This window comes from Brachionichthys hirsutus, chromosome 6 (assembly GCF_040956055.1).
Source record: "Brachionichthys hirsutus isolate HB-005 chromosome 6, CSIRO-AGI_Bhir_v1, whole genome shotgun sequence".
Lineage (NCBI taxonomy): Eukaryota > Metazoa > Chordata > Actinopteri > Lophiiformes > Brachionichthyidae > Brachionichthys > Brachionichthys hirsutus.
This window is the reverse complement of record NC_090902.1, coordinates 7910313-7925543: the sequence shown is the minus strand read 5'-3', so window position 1 is coordinate 7925543 and position 15231 is coordinate 7910313. Positions and strand designations below refer to the sequence as shown.

General features: G+C 41.3%; 1 protein-coding gene across 1 annotated transcript in view; it reads right to left on the bottom strand.

The window, feature by feature from the left end:
- The window catches only part of spock1 (SPARC (osteonectin), cwcv and kazal like domains proteoglycan 1), a 59212-nt gene that overhangs the window by 13888 nt on the left and 30093 nt on the right, over positions 1-15231 (bottom strand). Inside the window, exons 3-4 of the mRNA XM_068740272.1 lie at positions 9818-9895; positions 2714-2828 (exon numbers count right to left, since the gene is read on the bottom strand). Of these exons, the coding sequence (XP_068596373.1) occupies positions 2714-2828; positions 9818-9895 (193 nt within the window). The remainder of the gene's footprint in view (positions 1-2713; positions 2829-9817; positions 9896-15231) is intronic.

Genomic DNA, 15231 nt, shown 5'->3' with positions numbered 1-15231 from the left:
CAAACACAGAAAAAATTCTGTAACATTGAATCTTAAGACAGTGTAGTCACAGAGCTGGCATGCTGTAGCCGCTTATTGTGGCAGGCCTTGGTGCTTCATGTACGCTTCGTCAGTCAGGCTCACGCTGGCTTTTTTGTCTGAACAACATGATTATATATATTCATCTGCAAACTCTAAAAATTCTCCCGTTTCTCATTCTTTCCTCCTTATTGCAGTACAAAACTCTGATTTTAGACACAAATCCATCTTTGTCATTTAATTCCACTGGCCAGAAACAGAACATACCCCTTATTCTGAGTTATCATGGGGCTTAGGTGATTAATTTTTACTTTCTTTTTTTTCTTCTTTTTTTCCAAAACTGTCTAACTGCATTAGAATGATTCAAAAGAAGAATTAAAGCTGACTTAAGAAACAGCTTCTTCTTCTTTCAAGTATAACTGATCACCTCTATCAGAACAAACGTATTTTAACACTCTTGGGCTAAAAGCTTCTTAGAGAAGGGAAAAAAAACTGCATCAGTCTTAGACAAAACAACTCCTCAAAGTCAACGCGCAGACGGGGCTGCTTCAAAAAGGCAATCTTGCACAGAATAACAACCATCTGCATATACATGCTGAAACACAGCGTGTATTAACTATGGGCTTCAAAGTTGAATGCACTTTGCAAAGGACACAGAATCCCTGTGATGCTCATTACTTTAATTCATTCAATTCCTTGATGAAATGATATTAAGGTCCAAAGGCTCAGTGAGTGATGCTTTAAATACAAATTTTGTGTGAATAGTTTGACATTTAAAGGAGCAAATAGGACATGCAATTAATGTAATACAAAGAAAGGTGTTAAAGCCAAGAAACTGTGGAAATAATGACTTGAGGATTAATTAAATTAAACTGCACGCAGAGAAAAAAGTCAGATTGTTTTTTGGGGAAAAGCTTGTTGAACTGTTAAATTGAAATCATTTAAACTTGGCAACATAGAAAGATTGAAAACACACACACACACACCCCCCCACACACACACACACACACAAACTTTAGAAGTCGGACAAATTCAGGAATCTCACACTCGTACAGAGAGTGTCACAATCTCCAGAAGAGATGGAGGACATCATGGAGAGGATGAATGGGTAGATGTTTACCCCCCCCATCCCTCGATCTTAGAGGTCTTGCTGCAGAGCTTAGCAGATTCGCCACAGCTGCGACAGCAAATACGACATACGTTTTTATCAAATGTAGACAATGAAAATATTCAGTCATTCATTCATACATAATGAAATTGTTATTGTGTCATCAAAAGCCCATACTCAGTGTTGTTTTAGTTGGTTTATAGAAGAAAGCTACTGCTCGGATGTTTCCAGTGTCACTCCAGCAAAACAATATTAGCCTCTACTGTAATATCCTGACACATACATTGATCTGCATAATTTGTTGCGGCAAAATTTTACGCCGGATGCCATTCCTGACGCAACCCTCTGCATTTATCCGGGCTTGGGACCGGCACACGGGAGAACCTGGAAATGATACGTTAGCTCCTGCTAACCGCACCGCCAGTGCTACCCATGAGGCTGCATTACTGTAATCCTGACACATAAAAATGCTTTCCCATAAACACCTAATAAATCTATGCCTCTACCCCCCCCCCCCCTCCCACCCACCCCCAAAGAGATCCTATGATTTCGCAGTTGTATTATAGTGATTAAGGGGTTTATCTCCATAAAAACCTTATTTTCCAAAAATTGGATTCTTCTTGCAATTATTACATGGTTCAGACTTTAAATGGTCAAAGTGCAAATAGTATTCACTGCATGATTTCTTTCCAGTGTGCTTTAAAATCTGACGGCAGGCCACCATTCACCCATATTCAGGGGTCAGTGTCTCGTCCAAGGACACAACATGTGGACATAATGAGCTGCAGCCTCCCCCCTATATGTAAAGCCAAGGTGAAATGGTGAGCAGTTAGAGAGTGCAAAGGCATTTCACTTTCCCCATTCTCTCTGCATGTAAAGGCAATTCTCCCTTCATAGTGTGATGCCCTGAACATAAAAACTGACACCTTGATTTGGAGCCACAGTCGTGTGATAGTTATACTCAACAAAAACAGGCTTTCACTGAAGGTATGTTCCTTCAGGATACAGCTCAGTAACCTCTTAAGATGCGACTGGAATCAACAATTAGAGCTTAGTTGCAACCTTATTGTATTATTTGTCCTGTAAAGCTCTAGCAAAGGTTCACCCAGGAAGACTCAACCCTTTGTGCGTTTGCATCGTAGATCAATTCGCCTTTCATTCAGCCATTCACACCTCTCTTGATGCAAACAAGTCAAACGGCAGATTAATTATCAAATACGAGCTGATGCAATAGACGATTGTACTTCTTCATCCTCTAGTCTGTGCTGATTCAACACAGTAGCAAAGGTTCCATGAGCCCTTCCGTCTTGATCGACAGATGTGAAATATCATTTGGAACCAGCTCAGACTTTGCTATGTGTAGATCTTATCAGGATGTCATATGTTTTTTTTGGTCAGAGCATTGGAAGCAGTATCCCTGAGGTCAGAGGCAAATATCTGTAGCCCACAATGGTAAATATATATATATATATTTTTAGTGATCCTGCTGAGAGTCAGACAAACAGACTAATGGCAGCAGGAACATTGCCTCATTGGCAGAGGAGATAAAACCAGGTTTTCACAAGATGTCACGTTAGTGCTTCTTACCTGTGAGCTGACTGCTTGCGATTGGTGCAGATTGCAGTTTGGTAGTCATGACTGATGCACACCTTGTGAGGAGGGCAGCGCACCTTCAGACAGGGGTCCTTGGTGGAGTCTGGACCTACAGGAAGAGATCAGGGATGGCGTTAATCTGAGGAGCAAAAATAAGTTCGTTTAAACATGCAGAGAATGAACAATTGGAGTTGAAAACAGCACCACGCTTCTCTTTTTTTGTTTTTCAGCTGGCACATTTAACGAACTGAAGCAGGCAGAAAAATAATGAGTATTGAGAAAGAAATGGTAAATGGTATGAAGTGAACATTTATTTTCTGCAGTCTGAGCTGCTTAATGAGGGCTATTCTCTCTGAGCAGCGACCGTATTTCCTTCCAAATCAGTCTCCACAGTGATATTATAACCGTGGTAGACAGGCACAGCTGGCTGATGTCCATGGTGACAAAAGATCAAAACAGCTCATTGACTCCGAGCATTGTGTCATTTCACACTAGGATAACAGCGCTTTCATTTGACAGGCAGAAGAGAAAACACATGAGGTGGAGGAGATGAAAAAGACAGGGGTAATAAAAGCGAGAGAGAAGAAGCTTTTAGCGTAGCAAGGTCCACAACATACCAAACACTGTGAGACTTCAGCAGTTCATGAAATCAGAAACACCGGATATTAGGGATTTGTTAAAGGATTCGGGGAATTGGATAAACACGGAGGAAGTCTTTTTTTAGTCTGACGTAGACAGATTGAAGACACAATGGGGTCATTACATGCTCCCAAAATATTCAACACCTAAATGGAGCTTAGGCGAGCTTGATGATGAACATTGAGATTGGCTCAAATGATCAATATACCTGAGGTTATATCAGCTGAGACAGAAGAACTGTCACCACGGTGTGGAATGTCTTTGGAGATAGGACACAGTTCAGCCTCTAATGATGGGCTCAGATTGTAGATTGGAAAGTGGCTAATGGGAAGAGGAGGGGGAGAAGATTCCCTGGAACTGTTCATAAGAGATATGGCAAATGAGAAGGTTGAGCTTTTATAGCTCGGCCTACGGTGACCGTATCGGCTGACCCGGATGGATGAAGTAGACCGAACCCGAGATTAAGCAAGAGTTGAGGAGAATTATGGAAATGAATTAGGAACTAGGTAGAAACCTCCCCCAAGCACCCCACTCCCCATATATTATTTACATCAAAAATTATTGGCCTACCTTTATTTTATCCATATTTTTTGATTCCTTAACCATGAAAACAAACCTTTAGCAATTAGAATCACGTTGATATCATTATCATTATTCACAAAAAGCATACTTTCAGAAATGGTGGTTTCTTCTGGATCCAGATCCATAGCTCTTTTAAGATGCAACAAATCTGTTTGTCCACTACTAATTCCACAATGTCTTGGTAAAAGACAACAAAAAACAGAACCTCTTTGGTGGATTATTGAAAGTGTCCAAAACCAAAAATATTTTGGTGTGAAAATTGACCCCAATTTCAACTGGATCTGCCTCCTCAGGTATTAAAGACAGAAAAATTGAAGCTCCTTTTACTGCAATGTTTCAAAATCCAGGATCTCTTCTGGATCATCACCAAAATGTAATCATCTGCTCCTGGTAATAAACCCAACATTTCTCAGAAATGTCATCAAGATCCGCCTCTAACTCTTTGAATTATGTCGCTCACAGACAGCCAGACAAATAATTGCAGGCAATAGCATTTCCTCCTTAGCCTCCCCCAAAGGTAGCCTGGTACAAACAAAAGGATGTGGCCATGTTGTTGATGATACCGTCCATGTCAAATGCAAAGGTTGTACTTGACATACAGGTGAAAAGACAAAACAAAAAACCCCCGAGATCAATCAATAAGCTTTTCAAAACATGCTCCCACCATTGTGAAGATATTAAACATGAATCTCAAGTCCAGAATGCCCACTGAGTGCATTATGTACCGTACAACTCATTAACACAAGGCTGCTAACGCCATGAAAACGAGGCGCCTTGTCTCCATTACAGGCCTAATGGATTGTGTTTGAGCCACAGCTGGTGTCTGCAGCAAACATCAACTCGTCTCTGGCCTGATCACACGCTGAGCTGCTGCTGCTCACACGCTGCTTTATCAGCATTAAGTCAGCACGAGAGAACGACACCATGGAGCAATTGTGGCCTCCATTCAAAGCAATGCCTTAATCTCTACTATGTGAATGAACAACAGCCCACAGGCATCAGGCTCTTATGTCACTTTGAACATATCTGGATCGGTCAAAGTGCATTAGACAGCTTTCTTTGTCACTTTGGCATAACATTTGAATAAACACGGTGAGGATTCACAACATAGCACCAGACGGGTTTCCACAAAATCTCTAACAGACATGCACAGATAAAAACACATCAACCGACCCATGTGCACCCGTGAGTTCCTCAGAATGCAGGTAAATGATACGTCAGTCTTCCTTCTGATAGCTGTCTGCTCGGTTTTTCTGTGTTTTCGATCACCTGCTTATTTAGGTCTGTCCTCAGCTCCATTTATCAGTGCTGCAGGAAACTCATTTTTCTCCACCGCAAAATGACTTTATCGCTGCATGGAGAGGACAGATGGATTGAGAGAGGTGAGCAAGTGAAAGGAGGGATCAGAGGAAAAGGAAGCCGGTGTCTAGTTAACGGCAGATTGGAGGAACATTTTGGATTTGCTTGTGACCTCCACTCTCAGACAAATTGGAAATCCAACACACATGACTGAGCAATGCCGTTTATTCACACAGCAGTACACGTGAAGTTCCACGAGAAGATGATTACATGAATAAAACTTTCTCATGAATACTAAAAAAAAACGTTTGCTTGGAGAGACGACGATGCTCTGAACATGTGGAAAGGAGAGAAGTGAGAAGAGGGAAACAGGGGGAAAAATAAAGGAGGCGAGGAAGACAGAGAATTAAAGAAGAGATGAAGAGAAAATGACAGGAATAGGAGGGGGTGGGGGGAGGCAATAATAGAAGTGTGTAGAGTAAAATAGAGTTTTATCCATCTATTTAAAGCCTGAGTGAGCAGCATCGGCGGTTAAACCAGCCAATCATTTGTGATGCAGGAGCACTGCGGCGCGCTCTTGCCACCGCGCTTTCACTTTCCTCAATATTCTTTCATTCTCCTCTCTTCGCCCTAATCTTGAATACGACTTCCTTCTAATATGTACGTGAATATGTCAAATATGCTTCAGCTATCACACTTGACATGTCTTATTGCATATCCATTCATTCCAAAGTGTCACATAAAACTCTTTTCTCACACTGAACCACATTTTTCTTTACCTTGAAAACATTATTGCGTTATGTGAATGAACAAGGTTTGTCTGCTCCTGATCAGACATTCCCAAATGAAGTGTACGAAGTCGTGCATGGCGTAATGATTCTTCATCAGACGCTGTTCAATGGGGAAACTGTGACGATGCGATGCTTTGAAATGAGACGATAAAGGACAGAACAACACAGTTTGAAGTAATCCATTTGCGTATTACCCATAATGCCACAGTAAAGTTTCAAAGCAAAAGCAATAGTTCAGCAGATGGACGTGGCTACCAAGTCACACAGCCGATGTCCTCGGACAGACGCCGGGCTGACCGGTGATCCCTTGATTTATTGTAAGTCGGGGAGGGAAAGGCGAAGAGTTGGGAGAGTTTGTTGATGAGAGTAGCAAAGGCGTAAGATTAAGAGAGAATTAAGAGACAAACTAAACTTGAACACCTTGAAACTTTACTTGAACAAAAGTTTTGGTACTGGTTGAAATTTTGCTGTAAGCTCTAAAATGTATATTTCAGTCAAACCACTGAATGAAGGATCTGGGCAGCAACGGCTTGTCCTGGTTCAACATGCATCACACAGAGATTCATATCGTTTGTTGGAATAGCTACTCTCAATATTGGAATGCTCATGGGTCATTGAGGAACACTACCTTTTGCAATAAAATCTCTCGTGGATTTGATTAATATTTTAAAAGGCAAAGCGTAGAGACACAGTTCAGTAAGAGCATCACTGCCAACAGCTTTGTGTGTTTTGTGAGTGCCAGCGATGCTCCACCATTGGACTGTAATATATTGAATTTATAGCAGTTTATTATCTACAGTGTGAAAATCACCCTCCTTAAAAATTCACCGCGCAATCTAATAGACAGACATAAAATATCTTCCAGCAAATTAATTGCTGCAACATTTACAAGCGGATTCTTGGGAGAAAAATGATATTGTAGTTGAAGATACATTTGATCAAAACTACCAATAATAGTAAATTGCATGACTCATTATCTTTTTTGTCTCAATAATTCCCCTCCACCTATATTTATAAAAGTGCAAGTGGTTAGACGAAGGAGGATGAGATAAAACACTGTTTCGGTGTCCTCTCGTCCTGGATGGAGGCCAGAATGGAGAGCAGTGATTAGACAGTAGAGATCAGAATACAGTCACAATCAAATAGAAGAAGCAAGATTACCAATAAGCCCCGTCGACCTTAAATTATTTTCTCCAGACCTGGACGTAGTCCAACAAGGTTTTTGTAAAAATCTATGTGTGTGTGTCTGCTTCTTAATCCAAACCCTGGTCCATTGCACAGATTGCTTGCTCTCCCCAGTGACTGTTTCTAATAGCAAATAAAAAAACATTTTAAATTAAAATAACAAGCAATTCAACAACCATTCCCAAAAGACAAATTCATGTTTTCTTATTAGAAAAGGGAGAATCACTTTCAGCCTTCCATGAAAAAAACAAACAGGCATTGTCTCTTTTACAAGGGAGCCCCCCCCCCCCCTTCCTCCCCCCCCCTTCCCCGGTAAAACAACACCTGAGGAAAACTGAGGAAGAACTAAAAGACACCCAGATCAGGAGGAGATAAAGTCTGATCCCCACTCTGCTTTCTGAGCACTCCTCAGGGTCTTAATGTTTGACCTATGAGTGGCACTGGAGAGAGGATGACAGAAAGGAATGATGGAGAGGGCCTCTAGATGGAGGCTGTGGTGGGATGGATTCACCATGCAGAAAATTAATTCTTGACAACACGGGCAAGTCATATTATTGTGGATGTAGCGTTGATATGGAGATGATAAATAGGCTGCTTCAGTTTGACTGTCAGAGAAGAAACCACATGGGCTTGAGGAGTAAAAATATCTGGAGAGAGAGAGAAATGACTGACAGTCACCGAAAAATGGAATATTCATCATGGCCAAACAACTATTATACACACACAACACATGCACACGCACACTAAAAGTGGAGGTTTTACGAAGCTGCTGCCAGCAGCGCAGCACCTTTAAAGGAATCAATAAATCAAAGCATTTTTGAAAATAACCTCAAAACTAGGAGGCAAAAATGAAATTAGGGACAATACGGCACTAACGGGAGGGCATGCATTACAAGAGGAAGCTGCCAATTGTCACAGTGTAAATAAAGCTATGCAAAAACTGTTCTGTTTGAAATATGTTTGTAGTTTAGAACAATCACAGAGAACTGAGAGATTAGAAATTAAATTTAATATGTATGAAAATTGGGATGGGGGGAATATGCACACGCTCTGAGAAACACACACAACTGCTAATAAAATAAGAGACTGTAGTCCAGTTTTAATAAGGATGTCATAACCCTGTTGCAGACAGGTGCACGCACAGAAAGGCTATTGCTACAGTGGGACAGGATGAGAATACTGTATTGCAAGTCCCGCAACACCTAATTTGGTAAGGGTAAGCAAGTCCACACAGTCCCAGTACTTTCAGAACAACCACTCGGAATCCTGGGTAGAATAGCTCATCTCACAAACAAGCATCTGGGCCCTGCTCTCAGAGCAACTGGGAGAGGGATTGAAGACGTTTAATGAGGGCAGCTGATGGCAGTGCAGGGCACAGGAGAGGGGGGCTATGGGAAATTAAACAAACAGAACGTTGCAGCAGACAAAAAAACACAGGTGGAAAGTCCCTTGCTGTTTTAGCTATGGGAGTGAATGACCTCTGAAACACTGATTCCCAAATTGAACAATCATAGGAGGCTCTCTGACCTGAATTGATGCCATCTGATCTCAATTGGCTCCATTGCAAAGGCACTGTCTGGTGCTCTGAACTCAACTGAAGATGCCATCAAGGACTGGTACAGGTGTGTGTGTGTGTGTGTGTGTGTGTGTGTGCAAAGCTCCCACACTATTTCACTATTCAGTCTCAGTTATGATTTCACAGCAACGTTTAGCTACAACTTCTTAATGGTTTATGTTGGTCAGTAAGGACACTGAGGACTGGTGTTCCAGGGGAGAGCAATGAAAAACGAGAAAAACTGAAAGTACCTAAAAGCAGTCATCTGAAGATGCTTAAATCCCAGGAAATCCCCTCAAATTGTGCAACAAATGGATCAATACATGATCGATCCTCAGGTTGAGTCCATAATGATTACGCTATGGAGAGTAACATTTATTGTCACTTTAAAAATCACCGTTTCATGGAATAGGGTTTGAACTGAAACAGGATCATGAGGAAAATACAAACTATTTATTGAGGCTGAAGCACATCAATGAGATTTTGTATATTTAGCTCTGCTTTCACGCTGTGGCTCATTTTATTCTATCATGCAGCTTATCTCATACTAAATTAGATTAAATCATATGCAATTGGTTTTGTAATTACCTAACGAACAGAACATAATGCGTGCAGAACTCACATTTCAAATGACATGTAATTTACTCATTTGTTCCCCTTTCATTTAGCATTTCCTGTTGTCATTGAGGTAGTACTCTGGAGTTTGGTTGTGGCAAAATGTGCCTTGCAGTGAAACGAGAATCATTGGCTGCCAGTTTAATTTGTTGAAAGAAAACAAATAAATAAATCTGGTTCTCTTCAGAGTTTTGTCTGCTTTTCTGTGTCAACTCTCTGTTCAGAAGCCCCGTCTCTACATAACCCAAACTAATTAGGATAAATTCCATCGCATTATAGCCACCAATCTGCATCAGGTACACATGAGGACCAGCAGGTTTAAAACAGATAAACACTGTGATCTGTTATTGTCCATCATCACATTACACCAGAACTGAATCAGAGCAGCCAAAACCAAACAACATAGGTACGGTTTACACGAGTCAAACTCACCATCCTGCACCGACTTCTTGGCTGGGCTCGAGGGAAAAGGTGCTGGGTGCTCATATCTGCTGGGTTCAGCCTGATGCTCTGTGGAAGTCAGAAGAAACAACAATGGATACATGTTAAGTCTTATTTATCGACACAGCACATATCAAGTATGGAATGGGAGCGTCAGTTGGCTGAACTGAGCACAAACACTGCAGGGATGGAGAAATTTAAGTTCCCAAATCATTCTATATACTGAGAGTAACTGGCATTGATGCAACGGTAATTCCTCATATTTCATTGTTGGCTCCAGTAGTCCAGCTTCTCAATCCAAAACAAGCACATATTAATGGAATCATTCTAATCTGCTGCAGGGCATTCTGAAATCCCAAGGCAAGCGCTCTGGTGCAGTGACACAAATATTATTCTCGCCTGAAAGGAATAATCACCACAGCCTCATTACAAAACGCAAAAACAAGGGAAAGCAACACGATGCACCGGACCATCTAGGTACAGAACACTAATCCATCCTGCCTCTCTCAACCCACTGCAGTGCAACATCCAGCATCGCGGCAGGCCAGTGGAGGTGGAGCCTCAAGGGAGGGGGCGGAGCATCTTAACACCCAGATAGAGGAAGTTTGTCGTGTCTGCCTGAGTTGTGACACCCTGAGATGATTAACTCCCAAACTCAGCCATCTGCTTTATTTATTTATTTATTTATTTATATTATTATTCTGCATCACCAAGAAAAGGTAAAAAGTCTGGTAAACAATCTATGTGAAGAGTATTTTTTATTTTCCAAGGCCTCGTGTCTTTATATCTCCCACTACTTGCGTTATTCTCTCAGGATCCTCTGAAGACATCACGTGCTGACATTTATTCTGGAGGCTTCGGCTGCCATCGTTAGAGACGACTGTCTCCTCGTGCCCTCTCAAATGTGTTCATCCCATCTCATCATTGTCTTTACGTTGAACGCTCTATGCTCTAGCAGGCAGAATGGGCAGTATCAGCACATGCAAACACATATTCTTCCCTCTATGTGAACAAATATTGCCCGTATGTCCTTGAAAACAGCCTGTTCAGCAACATTCACACACCGCAGTCCACTGAGTTGCAGCTTAATTTGGCTCTCGGTGTGTTTTTGGTTCTGGTTTGCCTCTAGACTGGAAGTGTGGGCCAGGAAAAACTCACACTACTCCATCTGACAACATTTACTCTAATAATTCTTTCTCTTGGGTGCTAGCTCCTCTGCACATTTTCTTCACTCCATCCATCCATCAATTTTCTTGCAGATGAGACGACCTCAACTTCGGCATGACCAATTCACCTAATTTGCATGTTTTTGGAGGTGGGAGGAAACTGGAGAACCCGGAGAAAACCCACATAGACACAGGGAGGACAGTCAAAAGCGTCCCAGAAAGGATTCGAACCCCTCAACCTCTTGCCGCGGGGCAACTTTGCTACCCACTATGCCACCGTGTCATTCCACCCACCCACCCCTGTATTCGACTATAACTTAATTCTTCCGTTCCCTAATTTAGCAATACCCTGGGTATATTTGTATTTCCTTCCTCTCTGTCTCAGCACCAGGTATTGCTGTGTGTGAAACAAATATAGCATGTAGATGTATGTTTCATCTGATAATCCCATTTCAAGCGTTACGACTCAACACAGCCAGCGCTCAGGCTTCTGAAAGAAAGCGATAAGCGCTGAGCTGAGGGTCGTGACTCGTGGATATAGAGTCACTTTTTTTATGATGTGGCCAGTGAGCCATTCAAATCAGAGCAGTAAACACTGCTTAAAGAACGCCTGCAGAGCGATTTACAAGCCTTTAGCACATTACGCTGAAATGAGATATTTGTTCTTGCTCCAACACGCTCCGTTCCTCGCATCGCTTGTCGTCCTCCAGGTCTGTTTCGCTATCAGTTTCTCGCTGTCAGATTCTTTTAGTTCCTCCGGGTGCAGATCAGAGATGGTTATCTGAGAATATATTAAGGACCAGTGACAGAGTGAGGCGAGATTAAATTTTAGACATCATATCTAAAGTGACTCATTGATTTAGTGTGTTTGAGAAATGATAGGACAAAGTAAGTTCTCAAAGGAAGTTCTCTTTCTGACACCAAAACTGTTTCTATAGTAACCACATGCTTGTTGTATAATCTGACGCAGTTAGAATTCACCTTGGTGTTATTTTAATCCCAAACTATGTAAAAGCTGCTTTTAATTTCATGTAAATGACAAAAGCATTGCACAAACAGGCCTCAGCTTGGGTGAGCGAGGGCATGAGACTGACTGCAGGAATTTACACCTCGTTGTAAATGGGAAAAGTAAAAGTAAATGTCAGGACACGGTTGACATTTTGATGACGACGAGGCAGCTGCTCTCACTGCAGATTGCTGTCGTTGATCGCAAGTGGGCAGAAGGCGAACGTGTGTGTGTGCGTGCTCCTGTGATTTCGCACGCTCACATGGTGAACTGTATGAACAAAGAAATCTAACGTAGTTGTGTGAAAACCTACAGCCATAGCGCAAGCTGATTTATCGACAAACATTGTCATTAATCTCCTGGAAGACATTTACTTTTTTTCCCAGAAAGACAGACAGAAGAAATGCTAAATAAGACTTTTAATCAACACTTAGGATTTCAATTACAGAGTATTTCAATCTTTTCATGTCATTTTGATCTGAGGAACAAGATTTGTAATAGCTACTATTTGCATGTCTTGAAATGCTTCAAGGAGCTGAATAAAAATATATACCGGTAGATGCTATTCATTTGTTATTGTATTCATAAGGTGTCTATACTATGCCTTTTTTCCTTTTTTAGAAGTTGAAATCGTCTTTTCTTACTCCATCTTAATAGAAAGCAAAAAAAAATCAATAACCTCTTGCTGTTCCTGCGACATGGTTGAACTATTCTTGATGACCAGGGCAACATTCAGCACGCATATACAGCTAAAGGCAAATGAGCTAGAAGTCTCAGTGCTGTGGTGAATCTTTCTACTGAGGATTTTCTGCAGGGCAAAATAAGCTGAAGAAAAGAACAAAGGCAAAGAGACATGACTACAATTACACAGAGAATATTAAAGTATAATAACCAAACTTCTTCAAATATAAATTAAATCTGTAAAAACAGACAAATTCTCACAGGCTTTCAGTCTCTGTGTGTTTCTGCCTTTGTGGTATGTTGGTTCACGCTAGTGTTCATCATTATGTAATTTCCATCTGATGAACTCAATATGTCAGAAACAGAAGAAAAAAACTATGGAGGTACAGCGAGCAGAAATACAGAGTGGTAAAAGATAGATGCCCTGAAAACACAGGTAGAAGAATCATGAAAATATTGAGGGGATTTATAAAGTCGTGTTTGTAATGTTGAAAGCAAAAAACAGAAGGTGACAGAGGGCGCTCCTGTACTCTGCATGAAACAGCATATAATCAACTCTGTTGGTTTTTATAAGGGCAAATTGACAGATTTCACCTTCACAGATTGTTATGGTCGGAGCTTATTCCTTATTCCTTTGTTTGAAATACAGTATAAATGATGTAATAGGAACAGCTTCCTCAGCAGTGTACGAGGTGGTGGCGCTTCAACGAGAGTTTTCAGGTAAGCACAGGTAGTCGTCGACAATCTTAAAGATGGATGGTGAGGGCGCACCCGGCTGTCATTACGGCCGCAGCACCAGCACCACCTGCTAGTCAAAGCCAGTCTCTTCGACCGGAGCACCGGCGATAACGGTGGTGCATTATTACCGTGACAACGGGCATAGACGACAATAGCGCAAGTGCTACTGTCGTGAATAGAGGGTTAACTATGGTCAACATCAACACTGTTAATTACAAAAGTTATTGACTTAAAATACACAAAAATTATATTATTTCAAAGCATATAATGCAGACAGTGACACCCTGTGTGAAATACATATATAATATTTCTGAGTCTTTGGAATGTTTTTGATACTCGGGAAAAAACATTAAGTAATTTAATTTAAAATAAATCTGTGTCGAAGAATAACAAGTCCTTGCAGTGTTTTCTGAAAATGTTGTTAATCATGCCGTTGTCAGAAGCCAGGATGGTATGCTAGACTAAATCAACAGCACAGCACTGACACTGGATAAAATAAGTGCACTAATGAGCTGAACATATGTTTGTTCAGTGAAGCAAAGCAGCCAACTGGCCTGAGAGAGTGGAGCTGATTCAGACTTTCATGCGTGCTTACTATGGCTCCACAAGGAACCACACAGGACTCCAGATCAAGTCTTGGACCTCAACAAGATACAAGAAACCTGGACAAGAGATTTAACACGGTGGGCTTGGTTTCTGGCACTTCAGTACTCCACTAATTTCACTCATTAGATGGAATGGATGGAAGCATTTCTCTCCAAGCGATTCACCAGGGCACTGGATTCTCCCTCCATCAACCTTCCTGCTGCTGATTAGTCTCCAAGGTCGACCGGTGATGTATGAGTGAAAATAAGATCAGCAGGTAGTGACTGGGGCAGAATTCTAGCATTGCCCAGAAAAGGAATTCAGTCCTGTTTTTTTATATCACGTCCCATAGTGGATTATTCATATTTAAAAAGATGCCATGCTGACACTGGCTGGAGAGAGTTCAAAGTACGACAGCGAGGTAAAAATGGGACTAATGACGACACCAAATGCTCCCAAAGCAGACCAGATGTTAGATTCAGTCCCAATTATTTATTCACTGTCTAATTGTTTTGCAGTCCATTAGTCCCAAATGTGGTGTTTGTACAGGAGTAACTGCATTGTGCATTGTGCTTTTGACGGGCCTGCAGTCGTAATAAAGATCAAACGCATCGCCGCAGTGGAGGAGCCAAGAAATAAGATTGAGAAAAATGTTTTTTTATGCATACCATAAAAAAAGTCTAATTGGGACAAAACAGCAAGCTTCGCTATGCTTCAACTATTTTTAATGCCTCGCAATAAAAGCACACAGATGTCATATTTTCAGAAGGAGGAAGTCGCCTCACTTCATTAAATTGTTGCAGCGATTCTCATTCCCACCGTGCTGCTGTGTGATGTGGGTCTCTAGTCTACACAAAAGTTAGAGGAGGAAGATGGCTTTGAGGAGAATAAGAAATATTTTTCTTCATGTAGTAAATGTAGACTATGGTCTTTACTGTCTCCTGCCAAATACGTTTACCTCTTTATTTTTGCTGGTCCTGATATTATTTTTTTGGGTTACAGTAACACTACAATCATTATCACACACACTGAAATATCTTGCCAAATGTAGGTCTAACGGGGTAAAAGATACGAACAGGTAGAAAACATACCTGAGGTCGGCACCACTTGAACAGTAACTACATTTTATATTTATTCATGCTCTCTGACCACATGGAAGTGTTTCCTGATTGGACGCTTGCTTTGAAGCTAGCCGTGTCTGCATGTAAGTAGGGTTTGCATCTTCATAT